Here is a 17,076-nt window from a genome sequence, read left to right on the forward strand (position 1 = left end):
TCAAAGCGTGCAAAATTTTCTTTTATTCCAGATAAGATGCATCTCTCAGTCAAACATAACACTCCAAACATGAAATACAAAGAAGACCACAACATAAAATGATAAAAATAAATACCAAAAAAAAAAAATCTAGTTACTGACAGAATTTTAGTCAGTTAAAAGACAAGAATGCAAAGAGAACCTCGATGTTTCGAGCAAACAACAATTGCCAACAGCATCGTCATAGAAAAATCCCGATTCACATCTTCTTGAGAACAATACACCAATTGGATTTATCATAGAACTGGTCCACTATAGTTGCATTTTTCATACCAGAAACCAATCTGAAAAAAAATAAAAATAGAAACATTCGTTAAATAAATAATAAGAAAGAACATATCTATCTTGACATTCAGCAAAAGAATTAATAAATAAATAATGCAGTGAGGCTCTGGTACTATGCATAGCGCGGATTGATCTGTACCATAGATTAATATCTTCATTTTCAAAGTTCAAATAGTCGATTTGAACTATTCAACGTGATCCCCATATGAAAATGTACTTGCAGACTAAATTTTTCATTTTTTAGAATTTATTTACTATTTTTTTAGATCAAGTGATTTTCTACTTATCTAAAAAAATAGTTAAGACTAAAATTTGATGTACATGTACATTTTCATATGGATATCATGTTAAATGTTTTAGATCAACTGTTTGGACTTTGATCACTCTAAATAATGTACTAATATTATTACCTTTGGAGTTCCCCTTCTGCGAAAACATGATAATACCGATTATACACCACAGCTCCCCTTTTATCATCCTTTTTTGCAAAGCCATGTTCCACCGCAACTGCTGAGGCACCGCTGACCTCAGCACGATGATATGGCAGGTGCCATGGCACAAAATACTCCTGCTGTTTGCTGTTACTACCCTCACCAATTCCAGAGGAAACCTCACCATTCAATATCTTATTCTCATCCTCTAATTCTCGTAACACAGTTTCAGTCTCTGGTATTCTCGCTAAATGTACACTAGATTGGTTGCGGGTCGGGTTTGTACTCGGGTCCGGGTCAACCCATTCATCATCATACTTGGTGAATAGAGGCGTCCACTTGGCAAGAAGGGATTCGTCCTCTTGCTCCACGGCCCACACAGTGATTAAAACAAGGCCTCCTTTTTTAACCACCCTCACTAACTCCTCTATTGCCTTCCTTCGCCTAATTTCAGTGCTTAAATGGTGCAAAACAGCAATTGAAATCGCAGCATCTCCGAAATTATTCCTATATGGTAAATTAAGCGCATCTGCTACCAGCACTTCATGCCCCCTATTCCCACAAATTTCAATCAAGGAAGGGCTTATGTCACAGCCTATGTAGAAGCAATCGGGGTTCAATCCAAGGTACTTACCATTACCGCAACCCGCATCGAGGATAATAGATCCGGGTTTAATAGAATTCAAAAAGGCAGCTACTTTGGGCCATTTTGCAAAGCGGGTTGAGCTGAAATGAGGAGCAATTGCATTGTAGACCCGGTGCACGAAATTCTTTTCAATTTCTGGGGTTAATTTCACGCTTGAAGAGCACATGCATTCCTCTTGAGGAGGCGTGGTATGATTCACATCTGATGTAGACATGCTGATGGAGAAAATAGTTCTTGAAACGGGTTTGAAGAATCTAGTATTAGTTGCAAATCTATGTATCATACAAAAAGCACTGAATCTGCAAATGAAATAAAAAGAACGACAATTTCAGATAATCTTCCCTAGCTGGTAACTTATTCTCAATTATAATGCATACTCTTATCATAATTCATAACCTCAGCTTACTATTGCTCATGAACTGTTTAGGTCTTGTATATAATAATATAATTCTTTCCCAATTCTATGTTGAAATCCCATTACCTAAGGTTCTTCTCTTAACCAGGGTTCACCGAAACACCTATTTTACATACAGCTAGGCTATAAAAAATTATATGTTGAAACCTTGATTGCATGCACATGCACCAACACCCACTCCCCTAATAAATCTCTACGACCATCAGTTACATAGGCCCGGCTAATAGATAAGAGAATTGAGATGGAAAAGGAGCCGTCCGATGGACATCAGACCATTAATATTAAATCTAAACTGTTCGATGGTCGTAGAGATTTGAGTGTCCATAAGATTCACTGAAAGAATATTGGTTATAAATTGTATGCACCAATTTTGATGCGTATCAAACAGTTTGCACTGAATATCGAATCAAATTGGTCTCAGATGATGGCCGAGAAATGAAGACTTGGTTTTCTCAAAATAAAAAAAGTTAATTAATGAAGGGTTTGGGGTTTGGGGTTTGGGAGTTTGAGGGTTTGGGAGTTTGCGGGTTTGGGGGTTTAGGGGTAGGGGTTTAGGGGTTAGGGGTTAGGGGTTAGGGGTGAGGGGTTAGGGTTTAGGGGTTAGGGGTTAGGGGTTAGGGGTTAGGGGTGAGGGGTGAGGGGTGAGGGGTGAGGGGTGAGGGGTGAGGGGTGAGGGGTGAGGGGTGAGGGGTGAGGGGTGAGGGGTTAGGATTTAGGGTTCAGGTGGGACAGTTGTTTACAACACAACCACAACCATTTTTAGGATGTAACTTGAAACGTTTCAGGTTAATGAAGCTAGGCGTTGTGTTATGTAAAAAAACTTATCTCAAACTTTGACTTGATCTTAGGAAAATCTGAACCATTCAAATCATTTATGCACATATATAAAAACAAATAATACCAGTTCTGTGCATTTCAAATAGGCACCGAACAAAAATTGATCGGACTTTAGATTAACTTAAATTTAAGATATTTCAGAGGGTAAGAACTCATGTTCCGATAGAGAACTATATGTTTTTGTCTAATAATTTTCAAAAGTCAACAATATTATGTGTGGATTTGATATGGCCAAATGTATAAGCTCGATTTGGATTTGATATGATTTGATTTAATTCTAATAAACTTATCGGACAGCAAGTCAAGTTCTGATAAAGTGCATAAAGTTAACTAATTGACGATATGATTTGATTTAATTCTAATAAACTTATCGGACAGCAAGTCAAGTTCTGATAAAGTGCATAAAGTTAACTAATTGCTCAAAGGAGTCGTAATCGGATTGAAAATATAGACAAAATATAATTAATTCTATCATAGTACACCTCTACTTAAAGAAAAATAAAATTAGTTAAGGTGGAATAAATTAAATCAAATATGAGTAGAAGGTCCAAATTAAATCAAAAATTAAAATTTGAAGGACTTTATTAAACCAAAATCAAGTATATATATAAGCTTGATTGAATAAATTAAATCAATAGTCCATGGACTATTTTCAGACTTTTCTCTCTATCAAAATAAATATCCTAAGCTTGATTGTACAGCTACTTACCCTTCTAGCCCAAAAGCCCAAATCAACTACCATCTTTCTATAATATCAAAGGCATATATTTTAGGCCCGTAATATTATCTGGGCCGACGGGCCCATCTTATTGCTGTTATTATTAATTAACTTTTTTATTTTGAGAAAACCAAGTCTCCGTTTCTCGGCCATCATCTGAGACCAATTTGATTCGATATTCAGTGCAAACCATTCGATGCGCATCAAAATTGGTGCATACAATTTATAACCAATATTCTTTCCGTGAATCTTATGAACACTCAAATCTCAACGACCATCGAACAGTTTAGATTTAATATTAATGGTCTGATGTCCATCGGACGGCTCCTTTTCCATCTCAATTCTCTTATCTATTAGCCGGGCCTATGTAACTGATGTAACTCAAATTATGTTTTTTTATTTGGACCGTCCGATCAGAATTCGGGCCAATTTTGTCCAAGGTGAAATGCACGGGTCTTCTTTAATATTCGTGTACGAAGCATATCTGATGGTCCGAATCTAAACACAAAATTTGAGTTACATTAGGTTTTATGACTTCAATATCTATTTTTGGGTCTCGGAAAGCATCTTCCTCTGCAATAAAAAAAAATAAATAAAGAGGAACAGCAACAGCAACCTCTCTATGGGACTCTTGAAGGGAAGGAGAAGATCAGTGCTCCTCTCTCACCAAAGAAGATCTATCGTCTCCATTGATTCATGATTTGCGACTATAACCTTCTGTTTGTTCTTTCATTATCCTGTCAGCTAGTCGATCCACTACACTTCTCTTCTCTCGATCAACCAAGTGAAGCCCTAGATTATAGTGCGCACACAGCTGGTATTTCTCTCTTCCCTTGTGTGATTTTGTGCCATTGTGCTACAAATGAGTAACAAATTTGTGTTTATTACTGAAGAATAATTTCAGATCTGTATTTGTGATTGATTTGATTTTAATTCGGTCTAATTCTACTGATTGTCACCTCAAACAACAATACCAAATGGTGTTACTCCTCTATTATACGAACATTGAAGCCCTTAAGTTCAAGTGCTGCAGATTAGTTCCAAGTTGGTTGAAATTTCACTCAATTTTACTTCAAATTTGTTCATATTAGTGCAAATTTGCAAGACTTGTGTCAAATTAAGTTCAATTGCACAATATAATCAGTACTCGTTCCTAATTAATGAAATTTCTCTGTATTTTATGTTTATTACACTTGTAAGATTTGTTGTTGAATTTTTGTGTAAATAGTTCAAACTCTGATCTGTTCGGTATATTAACGACTAGTTTAGTCATCTCACTGGTTATGTTACGAATATCAGTTCTCGTCCATTGTTTTAGTTTTTCTTTAAGCAAGGTTTACTTTGTCCTGCCGATGCAATGTACCATGTTACCAATGTTATGTATGGAAGGACATGGATCGGACGGTTTCAGTACCAAGAAACTATATCAGTTTGATCATGCATTTATGTTGAGATTTAATGTATGTTTATCGTATCGCATTAATAGAAGTTATAGTGTCATTTTGGTAAAAAAAGAGTTATAAGAAAGTATAGGGTTACGGATGTAATTTGTGATGCCTATATATGCCCAAGAGAACCAAGAAATCAATACAATTCATTTTGAACCACTTTTCTTGTTGGTATCAGAGCTAACATTAAACCCTAGCTGTTTTTCTATTTTTCTCCATTTTTTTTCTCCGATTTTACTGTAGCTACAGTAATATCCCGATAGAGCAATTCGGGCAATTCGATCGAGTTGGGAAAATCAACAACCCGTACTCGATTATAAATCACTTCCTACGATTATGCTACGGCACCAATTAAAATCAACAAGGCACAATCAAGCCTCGAGATTCAGAAAAAAAAAGGTTGTTTTATACTTACCCGAGAGAGTTTGAATATCCATCAGAGACACGAAAAGACGGCTGGTTCCAAAGTTCGTCGTCTCGCCTTGCAATCTTCTCAAAATCACCGAATCACCACCACGAGACAATAATGCACCAGATTTCTTAAAAATCACAACAAGCCCTCTACAATTCGGGTAATTAGCAATTTAATTAGAGGCAAACAGAAATGAGGGGAAAATCCTCAACACATGAGAGCAAACAACCAAACTAACCAAAATTAGAGGAGAAAGGCCTACTTACAACCGAGAGGCAGTCAAGGGAAACCCCCATGCAACAGAGACGGGTCAGTTCGGACGGCTGTTCGACTCGAAAAGGCAGCGGCAAAAGTCACCCAAATGCGCAAGGGAGAGTGAACTCGAGTGCCTTTCTTCCTTCTCCAAGAAGGGACAAGAGAGAGGGATATTTCGGTGGGGGCCACGGGTCAGTGAGCAAGAGAGATGAGGGTTAGGGTTTTAGAACGGAGGGGAAGAGGGAGGCAGAAAAGGAGGGGGGGGGGGGGCGGGGTGCTGGTGGGGTCTCACGGACAGAGAGAGAGGAGAGGGTGGGGCGGGGGTTGTGGGCTCGTCGGCGACGGAAGAGGGGAGGGGCGGGGCGGAGCCCCCTGGCTCGCGTGAACGGGAGAGGAGAGGGGGGCGTTGTGGGGTGGGGGTTTGCACGACAGGGTGGGAGAGGAGAGAGGGTTGTATTAAATGGGGCTGCTTCAAGATCCGTGCTGGTTCAAGATCAAATGGTTCTAAACATTCTGATTTTTAATACATGGTTTCAATCGATTATTTTAAGATGTTTTATATTACAAAAATTAGAATCAAGTCTCGTAAAATTTATTACAATTTCGTTCTAATATTCCGGATGTTAAACTTTAGATTTATGATTCGAATAATTCGTTCTCAATTTATATAATTTTATATATTCCATTAAATCTCTAAAATTCTTGAATGAACTAGTTTTATAAATTCTATAATCTAATTGTACGAATAATTTCATATAATTATACTCTTATTTGGAATTCAATTACTTATTTATTCACACGGTTGTAATTAAATCAATTTCTTCGTTTCTAAAAATTCAAAGGAATTGTAGCGGATTTTCTAAGTTTTTAATTTACCGAATAATTATAATTTTATTCCTAGTGTTATATTTTATTTTATTTTTAAATCTCTAAATTTTAATATACATAATTTCATACATTATTTATATTTCGAAATTTTAGTTTCGTTTTAGTCGGTCAAAAAATTTCTGAACGATCGTTAAGTTAATTAAATTTTTTTATTTAAGCCAAATGTAAATTTTCATGATTTTTGAAGGTGTTTTGATATGTTAATCAAAGGTGCAAATTTGGGCTCAGAAGCACTCTTTCAGCAGTTCGGGCAATTTTTGAGAGCCGATATCTCATGATTTGTTTTGTGATTTTGTATGAAACTTCACAGTCTTATTCTACGAAGTCAAAAATGCATGTCGGTAAATTTTCATAATTTTTGAAGGTGTTTTGATATGTTAACCAGAGATGCAAAGTTGGGCTAAAAAAAAAAAAAAAATTCCAAACCCTAAGGAAATCTTACAGTTTGAATTTTTAATCCAAACCGTAAGATTTCCTTATGGTTTGGGTAAAAATATAATTTTGCCAAACATCTGGTTATTTCTAATAAAATATTTATAAATTTGGGTATTTTTAATAAACTCGGTTTTTTGTATGTCAGTGCATATACAATTTTTTTTTAATTATTTACAACACAAATAAAAAATATATACTAAATTTAAAATTGAATAGGAACTAATATGCCCGTGCGTTACAACATAAATATATTATAAAAGTAATAAAAGAATAAAGTGAATTATAAAATAAAATGACATATTTATATAAAAAAAATAGACCAATGAAAAAATATACCAATATATATTGCACAAAAAAAATCTCATACAAATTGATATATTTTTACAAAATAATAAACGAATGAAAAAATAGTTACATTGATTCGATCACCACATCTCATACTTGTGCGTACCGGTTCACGAAAACCAATCAATGGATCCTGCCTTCTTTTTCGTGAGATGTGTCAGACAAATTAAATCCAAATGTTGGTATACTGACTTAGTTAATACCCTTTTTTTCCTCAGCGGATTCCAGAATATAGAATCTAACCTTTCTGATATTTTGTTCTCTAGATCAATGAAAACATCACTACATATATATGAGCGGAATATCTTTTGTATCTATATACAAAAGAATACAATAGTTCCTTTTTCAAACAACAATTCTTGAAAAACAAGTAGCACCACATGGTAGGTGGAAAATCTAAGTTTTATAATTTTGAAAGAAACTTGTATTTTTTTGCTGACCTGAATATTGCCACGGCAACAATGTTCCGAATTTTTTATTAATACTCTAAAAAAAATATTTTTAATGAAAATACTCTCGATTTCTTTTAAATTTCCCTAACTGCCCTTGGTAGGGGCGGCCCACTATCAAGACCTAACCGCCCCAGCCGGAGGCGGTCCATGCACTATCAAGACCGAGCCGCCCAATAGGGGCGGTCTGCTATTTTTTTTTTTTTTTTGGCTCTATAAAAACTCTGTTTCTCTTTCCTCTCTCTCAAATTCACCATAATTCAAAGAGAGAAAGAGAAGGCGATTTCGGAGGCGAAAAAGGGCGAATTCTGAGACAATTTCGGGTAATTTTTTTTGAACAAATGGACTAATTAGCATTTTGAACATTTCTCTTACACATACTTTATATTTTTCATTTTTAATAAAAGAAAAAAATGAGAACTTTAAAAATGCAAAATATTTTTTTAATAAAAAGACAATAAATTCAATAAATATGAGAATGTTTCAATTCAGAAGGATAAATATGATATTATGAATGAAAATGGGTAATTTCAAGATTTTTTTTTAAGGCTATACATAAAATTTGCTCTTCGAAATACTTCAGCACAGACTATAATTATTTTTGGTATTGATGTGTTCAAGTGCTAATAAATGTTTTACAATAATAATCACGACATACATGGTCAAAAATATAGTAACAATCATATATGTTCAAACATATTAAATTCATTAAAAAAATAAACATATAAAATTAAAAATAAACATTAGTATTTAATCTAAACATAAATCCTTCCGCTGTATACTTTTATGTTGTAGCTTTATGTTTTATGATGTATTCTTTATGCTTTTATGTTTTATTCTGTAACTTCATGCATATTCAAGTGTATCAAATTTTCTAATGTATTCTCCTAAAAAAAATTCTATTGTATTCTTTATGCTGTAGCTTTTGATGGGCAGGAGCTACCAAGTCATGAGGTCGATTTAATTATTATGAACTTTTAGTTATGTATGTCAATATCATCGTTAATATTTGTTGAAAGATAAAGTGATGTTGATGTGTCACCATTATTAATAACATTCATAAATGTCATATTAATTCACAAACAAAAGTTTTACGACAATGATCATGCATCTTCAAGTATATCTACTTTACTGGAAAATAAACATATGAAATTAAAAAAAAACATAAGTTATATTTAATCTAAATATGGATCCTTCTGCTTACTCATACTCACCATCTTGCCTAGGCACCTCTTCCTTATTACAGAGAACTTACATAAAAGTGGAACGGGTGAGAAATTTAAACATTGTCTCAGTGCATAATTTAATTTAGTTCCATTCTCGAATTTAGTAAAATTAACTTAATTCTAAAAAACAAAAAATAAATAAATAAAATTAACTTAATTCAGAACTTACTTCTGTCAACATATTTATTAGTAATATCCGTTAATTTTGTTAATATATGTATTTTTTTTTTTACTAATTTTGTTATTTTTAAGGTCACTTTTTATTAATTTTGTTATATTGAATGATTATTTTATCATTCTGAAATACATATTTTTATTATTCGTGCAAATTTATTAGTCATATCCATTAATAATTTATTACACATCCGTATTTGTTGATTATTTTCTCCTTATTTGTATCTGTGTATTCGTTTAAAGTTGATTTAGTTTTAAATTTTATGTTAGTAATATTCGTGTATTTCATATTATTTTCTCCTTATTAGTAATATTGATATTCATATAATAAAATACGGATACAATGTAATTTTAACAATATCCGTGTATTTCATATTATTCTCTCCGTGTATTTAAAGGCTTATTTACCATTTAAAACAAAAAACCATTTAACTTAATTTTTTTCAGAAATTTCATATTTACCAAGACTGCATTTTTAAATTACGGACTCAATTTAATGTACTTTAGTGTCATATTAAATTCGCTGTTGAGTCTGCAATTTTAAAATGTGGTACCACCCTGGTACTGCAGTCTTGGTAATAAATATGATTTTTTTTTAATAAAAGTGGTTATTTGGTTTTGTTTTTTTAAAGATGGTAACTACAAAAATTTCGGCCAGGCGCTACTGTGGGCCAAGCCAGATTTACATTTGTCATTATAATTAACACGCAATTTTTTTTTTATTGAAAGCGTATAGGTGATATTTTATTAATCAGGACCAAACCAGTTACACATCAATTTGTACCAGTACATACATCACCTGTACCAGTACTTAAAATATTACAACTAAACTCTTTTACAAAATTAGACAAAAAAAATCAGGAAAAAAAAAAAAGCAGAACCAAGGATTACTGCACTCAGATCAGTAGATAGTGAGCCTGCAAGATTTTATGTGCTTGTGTTTAAATTAGTAGGTTGTGAGTCTGCATAATTTCTTGTCGTTAACACAAAACAATGCCGTTGTAATCAAGGTAACTCAAGGCCATGTAGTAGCACAAGATCTAGCAAGTCGCAATGGCTGGGTAAAATTTTTTACCGAGCAGTTCTGCTTTCATGCAGAGCTCAACCATATGGAGCGCTGTTTTGATTCTATAGTTTGAACGCTGCATGAAGCCAAACCCTCGCTGTTGAAATATTAACAAAACAGCTACACTTCATATTACATTGTGATTACTAATCTACTGGTACATTCCCATTACAGGTTTTATTTGTGCTCACAAGCTGCGTGCAGGAGGAAGAGATTGGAATATAATGTCAAGCTCTAATTCGAATTAAAACTCATGATTCAAATCCATTAGCCTTGGCGAGAATGTAGTCGTCGCTGATGTCCTTTGCTATGAGGAGAGCATCCTCTGATAAACAACCGAGGTTTCTACGGTAAAAACCCGCACAGTAAAGGTTGTTGCACCCTTTCCAGTGGTCTGGGTGTTTACATTTTGGCATGCTATCATCTCCGATCAATCCTGGATCATCAGTCTGACATACAAAAACCACAATTGATTCAATTCAATAAAAGATCTTCATTTTTCATGTTTCTCCACAAAAATTATACAAATTTTTCAAAATATATGTATTCATTTTAGTACCTCAAGCCATTGCCACATTGTGCTTTGATAACCTGTAGCGAAGATAATTGCGTCGAAGTGATGCGTCTTTCTGTTTGAAAATGTTACCATGTTTCCTTCTATGCTTGTCAGAGATGGTAGAACCTGTACACAAGTGAATCTTAATCTGTTAGAACATTCTGTATATAATACAAATGGATATTTTTAATTGCATACATTTTCAAAAAGTAGTACAACAAAGCTATCCTCAGACTTCTGTCAATTTTTCACAACACTATGTTTTCTATTTTCTTACAAACAGATTATCTCAGAAGCAAGTATTTAAATTTGGACATAACTACTACTTCAAAAAAGTTTGAAATTAACTAAATCTTATTCTATATATAGAAAACTTCACCTGAATTTCTCTGGGCTTAATCCTGTCGTATGTGCCGACATCTACAACTGGAAGAAGACGGGTGTTGGATAACATTAACATGTACAAGGGATCAAAATCAGGCCTCATTAGACCGTACTTGGCAGTGTTGCCAAACCTGAGATAACAGAGAAAGAGAATAATATGGTCTACTATGGACATTGGCAGATACTTCATCAGCGCGCATCACGTCAGAGCGTTAAATTTGGAATAAATGTAAAGGTCACTCATTACCTGCCGAATGTTGGTTTATTGCTGTAACTAATTGACCTGGCTTCTGATCTATTTTATAACATATTATATGCAATGAGAGATTTTTGGATTTTAAAAATAAATAACTAACTATTTTGCATACAATTTCAGCTTCAGACAATAGCTCATGTAAGACTCATTATTTCTTAATTCTTACAGCTGCAGTTAGATTCACATCTCAAATAATTCTGGTAAGGTAATATTTTTGCTTGCTTTTATTTTGGATATGGATTTTGGGTAATTATTGGGCTTCAATTATGTTAAATTCCAGGATTTAAGAAAGAGATGATCTTGTATTGAGTTTATTTATAAGACTTGATTATGATCTACTGCTAAGTATCTCCACTAATCATCTTCTAACTATCTCTGTTACATTTCTAATCATCTCCAATAATATACACCCAGTAATATTTCCAATATTATTTCTATTTAATTCGAGTTAATGCTAAAATATGTATTAGAGATTCTCCCAATAGAATCAATCTGGTTGCAAATGAGCATTTTCAATTTAAATTTGTTACTAGGTTGGAACTGAAACAGATTGTGGACTGGTGAGTTCATTTTCCAAATAATTAATGGATTCATCACGTTTCATGCGGGTCAGGTTCTGATTCTGATACAAAGAATAGAGGATGCGTTATATAGGTTTAATTACACAATCCAATACATTATCTTATGGAAAATACCTCTTTTTTGGTCTAATTTTTTTATATCATGGTATTGAAGTCAATGTTATGACAGTATATATTAAGAAATATAAAAAAAATAATATTCCACCGGCTCAACCCAAGCACTGACAGTACTCCAAAAAGGAACAAGTAAAGAAATTAAACAACAAACAGAGCATGCAAAACATGTAATTAATCTACATACCATGCTGCGCACGACAACTGAAGTCCTTGCCCCGGCTTCAAACAGATCAAAGTCTATCTCCATACCCGAATTACCCGATCCGACGACGAGCACATCCTTTCCTTTATGAACAAATATTACCAAGGTTTATGGTTACATTAAAGTGAAAAAGTTGAGTGGTCTAAATCTAAATATTCAAATAATAATAATAAAATTATGAACCTGATTTGATTTATAGTAGTCAGAGCAGCCACAACCTTGAACGCGCACATCACAAGGCCAAGGTGGAATCAACCCATCAGGCAGAGAATGAAGCGAACCACAGTTTTCAATTACCAACCTTGTAAGTGATGACATGCTCTGCCGATTAATATGTGGTATTTCATGAAAGAAATCACCAAATAGCTCAGTAGATTCCACCAACTCCAGTCCATCCATTGTTAGTGATTTCAGGGTTATACAAAAGGAAATTTTCAGTGTTTCTAACATATCCAGATGCCTTAATCCGGTAATCAACTCCAGGTGGTCACACATTGAAATTTTCAAAGTTTCAAGCTGGGAGGGCAGCTGCTCCGTCTTCATAGTTCGGATACTAAAACATTCAGTAATGTGGAGGTACTTGAGAGTGTGAAGATTGCCAAATGGAAGGGATTCAATATAGCCACAACTTTCTAACCAGAGTTCTTGAATTGACTGCAATGAAAATGGATCCGTCATCCATCCTGGTACTATGGGAGAAGAGTAACCTCCTACTCGAAGTACCTTGAGTTTAGGATGTGGCTGGAGGCATTCTATCAAGGGCAAATGTACCTCACCTTCTCCAAGTATCTGGTCCTCCAAAGATTTTGGTATGAGATCTAATGTCAGCTTTGAGTCCTCGCTGTCAAAAGCATGAAAGAAATTATGATCCCAGCGTAACTCTAAAACCTCAAGTTTGCACTTATTTCTCAGGTTAGCACGCTTGACATCTTCTAAATCACTAATGTTATTTAAGCTTACAATAGAGACCTTTCCTTTAAGGTCCTTTGTATCCTTTAACCAACCTATGGTTCTAACCTGCCAATATACTCTAACTGTTGCTACTGACGGAAAATTAACAAAACCATTGGGATCACAATCCAAGAAATCACCATAAATAGCTAATTCCAGTAAGTTAGTAAGTGAACATAGTGATTTTGGTAGCATTTTAAGACGGTAAGATTTAATAGTTAGAAACTGTAAGCTAGCCAGATCACCAATATTTTCAGGCAGATATTCAAGGGACATGCAAATAACATTGAAAACCAGTAGATTGTAAAGGAGGCCAATGGATAAGGGTAACATTTTAAGACGGAAAGAATGAATACTTAGATAGGTAAGATGTTTCAACTCTGAAATGGAGTGTGGAATTTTTGTCAAACTATCTGATTCCAATACCAATACCCTGAGCACTTCAAATTTATTGAGGTTAAACAAGGTTACGTTTCCCAAACAATCTTGACAATTTTCCTTCAACTCCAAGTTTTGGTTAATTGCCTTTGTACAGTTTGTACAATATCCGTACTCAAAATCTCTGTTGCATTCTTGGCTTTCCATAAAAATAGTTCTTAAACGCTTCATAGTTTGTTGGGGAATTTGATTTACATGTCCAATTGAACCTCTTACATATAAATGGTATGCTTCTCGCAAAACAGTTCTCTCTTGAATATCAAGTGGCTGATTGATATCCACCGAGTTGTGTTCATTCTCAGAATTAAGTCGAGCAAGATCATGGATTATATCATGCAACTTACAACATTCTTTGGAATTTGTAAATGCATCATCAAGAAAGGACCTCCCTTTTAACTCATTATAATATTCAGCACCAATTTCTCTGATTTTTCTATTGCTCCGGGACTCGACGTACCCGTGAGCGATCCACAACTCTATTAAATCATTTTTCATTAGTGTCTCATCTTTTGGATACATTGAGCAAAACGAAAAACAAGGCTTAAGATGGGCAGGTAGATGAGCATAGCTAATCTGAAGTGCGGGGAAAATCACTTCTTTTGATTCTTTATTTTTCCAAAGACCACTTTCTAGAATCTCCCTCCAAACCTCTTCATCAGCTTCATGCCTAAGGAGACTTGCAATTGACTTCACAGCCAATGGCAACCCACCACACTTTCTCATAATCTCCCTTCCCATGTCTAAGAAGTGTTTTGGTTTGGTGTAACATGTATCACTAAATGCATAATGCTCAAATAACTGCCAGCTTGAATATTCAGACAAGATACATGGGTAAAAACAGGTTGTTGTTTGCATGACCTCTGCTACCTTTTTATTTCTTGTTGTCACGAGAATTCTGACCATCCTTGCTTCTTTAAAAGGAACTCGGAATGACTCCCAAAGATTATGATTCTCGTTCCACACGTCATCTAAAACAAGTAGTATTGTTTTTCCCTTCACAGTTTTTGCAAGCTCTTCTTGTAATTGGCTCAACTCATTTAAACCACAATTGGTTTTGGAGAAATATTCAATGGTTGCTTTGATGAGTCTCCTGACATCAAATTCTTCGGAGACACATACCCATCCATTTAAATCAAAGCATCGGAAAACCCTCTCATCATTGTAGACAAGTTGAGCAATGGTGGTTTTTCCTAGCCCACCTCTTCCAACAATTGAAATGACCGAAAATGACTTTTCTTTTTCGGATAGTAATAAATCAGTGACCTTTTGTATATCAGCATCTCTGCCAAAAATGTTTGTCTCATCCACCATTGGACCAGTTGGAGGCCGTAAAATTTTGTTGTTGGGACGCCTCACCCCATCATTCTCCTTTAATTGGAGAGCCTCACGATCCTTTGCTATTTCATCAAATTGATTTCTTATTTTGTTAAGCCGGTCTACAGTTCCATTAGGAATTGGAACAATGTGCTGTCCAAAAGGAAGTTTATTAGGTATGTATGTCAAATTTTGTAATCTTTTTAACTAAAAATGATATATAAGGGATGAATTGACACTCTGTTGTTAGATTTGAAAAGATTATTATAAAACAAGTGACAACTACAGTGGATACCAATCGAATGAAAAGAAGAAAAAAAATTGCACTTAGTAACACTATCACAAGTAAGATCCTTTTAATCTATGCACAAGGCACTAACCTCTATCTGCTTTCTCTTATGAGAACTGGTAGCCTCATAAGCATTTCTTGTTTCTACTTGAACACGTGTGACCTCATACTGATATTCGCTGAGCACATCCTCAGCATCATAAGCAACCTTCTTCAGCTCCTTGAGCCAGAGCTTGACAGAGCGGTCTCTGATTTCCCTTTCTTCAGCATCATATAGCGTGGCCTTGATTCGCTCCAGAGTTCGCATCAACCTCTCAAGATCGTTCTCAATGGCATGAGCACGCTCCCTTTCTGAGTTTTTAGAATTTGATGAAGATGAAGAAGGAGCTTCAGCAGAGGCAGTAATTGAGGGGAGCAAATTGGTGGCTCGAGAGAGCAGAGAGGTTATCAAACTCCCTGCCATTTCGCTCTATCGATCTCTGTGGAAAGAGGGAAAAGAACCTTAGATCCGAGTGATGAGAATGAGAAATGAGTAAAGAGGAGGACAGAACGATCTGAGGAGAAAGTAAGGTGAGCTCTTGAAAGTGGCATGCAGAATACTTGACAAAACAATAGTCAATGTTTTTCTTTTTTTTCTTTTTCTTTTTCTTTTTCTTTCATGATTACTTTTGGTGGAGTGGGGTCAATACGTCTTTGCTGTTTCTGAGATACCAAATCATCCCGAACTTTTTTTAATTACAAAACACATAGATTTAACATGAGTGTTAGAAAAAATCTATTTTTACCAAGACAGCTATTAGCTGCGCCCCACTGGAACATGGTGTATATCCTTTAGTTACAATTCCACCACAATTAATCTAATATTATATATTATTTTTATATAATCTATGTAAATAAAAGATTGTGTATATATTACATTACTTTTATATAATCTACTGTTATATTCTTCAATTAACTATTTTGTTATATGTAACACAACTGGACTGTATAATAAAGCAAGAAAATAAATCTGAGATTCTTCTTAATGTGTTTATTGGACAACAATGTTAAGTTCATCCTAGATGTGTTTCCTTTTTCTCTTAATAATTGATTGTTTGCATTTGCAATAAAACAAAATGAAAAATGAAAAAAAAAAAAAAAAAAAAAAAGTATGAATTGGGTTCAATGACTTCCACAAATGGACCTTAGTAAAGTAGTCATTGACTCGCGTGTCACACATGATCGGTCATGTGACTTGATTTGCATGTCACATGATGTGTCTCCTGTCGATCGAAATTGACACATCATGTCACGTAAACTGATATGTTCACGTCATGCCATGTTTCTTTTAATTTATTTTGCAATATTTTATTATTTTTAGAATTATTTTAAATTTTTTTACGAACTAGCTTAACACCGGAAAAAAAATTAAACGTCATCAATAACGTTACGTGTAGTCACGGCGTGATCAAATGTAACACTGTAGTTGAGAGTGTGAAAGGTAAAGTTGATATTGCCAATTAATTGAGGGACTTTTGATTATATTCCAACAGGACAATTGCAATTTCTAATTTCGCAAAATTTTCCAATACGAGATCTATCCTGGAAAATTATTGGATTCCTTGAGGTTAATTATTAATGTTAATATTTATATTTATATATATTCATCCAATTTATGTTTATTAATATTAATATATTTTTAAAATTTCATATATATGTTCATACTTATTATTTGATATGTTTATCTTTATACATTATTTTACATATTCAAAATTCTTATAACGTCACCGTTTCCTTACCTCTCAAGTTTTAAGCTTTTACTTTATTTTCCTCCTTTATAGATTCCATGGCCATGTGCCGGATATATATATACTTTTGATGGGCAGTAGATTAGGTAGATTTAATTATTATCATTTATTTTTTAACTTGGTAGGAGCTAC

General features: G+C 34.3%; 3 protein-coding genes across 4 annotated transcripts; all 3 read right to left on the reverse strand.

The window, feature by feature from the left end:
• Positions 1-5,820, reverse strand: LOC144544454 (tRNA (carboxymethyluridine(34)-5-O)-methyltransferase-like). Of its 2 annotated transcripts, XM_078292964.1 has the most exons (5): positions 5,498-5,820; positions 5,235-5,380; positions 3,988-4,227; positions 735-1,700; positions 1-323 (listed from the first exon to the last, which is right to left on the reverse strand). In XM_078292964.1, the coding sequence occupies exons 4-5, from the start codon at positions 1,682-1,684 to the stop codon at positions 239-241; spliced, it is 1,035 nt and encodes a 344-aa protein (XP_078149090.1). In that variant the 5' UTR covers positions 1,685-1,700; positions 3,988-4,227; positions 5,235-5,380; positions 5,498-5,820; the 3' UTR covers positions 1-238. The 2 variants fall into 2 exon arrangements, with proteins under 2 accessions (XP_078149090.1, XP_078149089.1); XM_078292963.1 differs by lacking the exon at positions 3,988-4,227.
• Positions 5,821-9,725: 3,905 nt separating this feature from the next.
• On the reverse strand, positions 9,726-11,623 carry LOC144544455 (putative indole-3-pyruvate monooxygenase YUCCA11). Its single transcript, XM_078292965.1, has 3 exons — positions 11,005-11,623; positions 10,629-10,751; positions 9,726-10,518 (listed from the first exon to the last, which is right to left on the reverse strand). The coding sequence occupies exons 1-3, from the start codon at positions 11,197-11,199 to the stop codon at positions 10,321-10,323; spliced, it is 516 nt and encodes a 171-aa protein (XP_078149091.1). The 5' UTR covers positions 11,200-11,623; the 3' UTR covers positions 9,726-10,320.
• A 524-nt stretch (positions 11,624-12,147) lies between these two features.
• LOC144544453 (putative disease resistance protein RGA3) lies at positions 12,148-15,714 on the reverse strand. Its single transcript, XM_078292962.1, has 3 exons — positions 15,249-15,714; positions 12,349-15,021; positions 12,148-12,248 (listed from the first exon to the last, which is right to left on the reverse strand). The coding sequence occupies exons 1-3, from the start codon at positions 15,618-15,620 to the stop codon at positions 12,201-12,203; spliced, it is 3,093 nt and encodes a 1,030-aa protein (XP_078149088.1). The 5' UTR covers positions 15,621-15,714; the 3' UTR covers positions 12,148-12,200.
• Between the last annotated feature and the right edge of the window lie 1,362 nt (positions 15,715-17,076).

This window comes from Carex rostrata, chromosome 26 (assembly GCF_964058835.1).
Source record: "Carex rostrata chromosome 26, lpCarRost1.2, whole genome shotgun sequence".
NCBI lineage: Eukaryota > Viridiplantae > Streptophyta > Magnoliopsida > Poales > Cyperaceae > Carex > Carex rostrata.

What these genes read in the sequence shown, in the direction of transcription:
- LOC144544455 (XM_078292965.1), bottom strand. Translation starts at nt 11,199, where the DNA reads ATGAAGTATCTGCCAATGTCCATAGTAGACCATATTATTCTCTTTCTC. An exon ending in TTAAGCCCAGAGAAATTCAG is followed by an intron (nt 10,752 to 11,004) that starts GTGAAGTTTTCT and finishes ACTTGTGTACAG; the next exon opens with GTTCTACCATCTCTGACAAG. An exon ending in CAATGTGGCAATGGCTTGAG is followed by an intron (nt 10,519 to 10,628) that starts GTACTAAAATGA and finishes TTTGTATGTCAG; the next exon opens with ACTGATGATCCAGGATTGAT.
- LOC144544453 (XM_078292962.1), bottom strand. Translation starts at nt 15,620, where the DNA reads ATGGCAGGGAGTTTGATAACCTCTCTGCTCTCTCGAGCCACCAATTTG. An exon ending in ATAAGAGAAAGCAGATAGAG is followed by an intron (nt 15,022 to 15,248) that starts GTTAGTGCCTTG and finishes CCTTTTGGACAG; the next exon opens with CACATTGTTCCAATTCCTAA. An exon ending in ACTACTATAAATCAAATCAG is followed by an intron (nt 12,249 to 12,348) that starts GTTCATAATTTT and finishes TTGTTCATAAAG; the next exon opens with GAAAGGATGTGCTCGTCGTC.
- LOC144544454 (XM_078292963.1), bottom strand. Translation starts at nt 1,684, where the DNA reads ATGATACATAGATTTGCAACTAATACTAGATTCTTCAAACCCGTTTCA. An exon ending in GCAGAAGGGGAACTCCAAAG is followed by an intron (nt 324 to 734) that starts GTAATAATATTA and finishes ATTTTTTTTCAG; the next exon opens with ATTGGTTTCTGGTATGAAAA.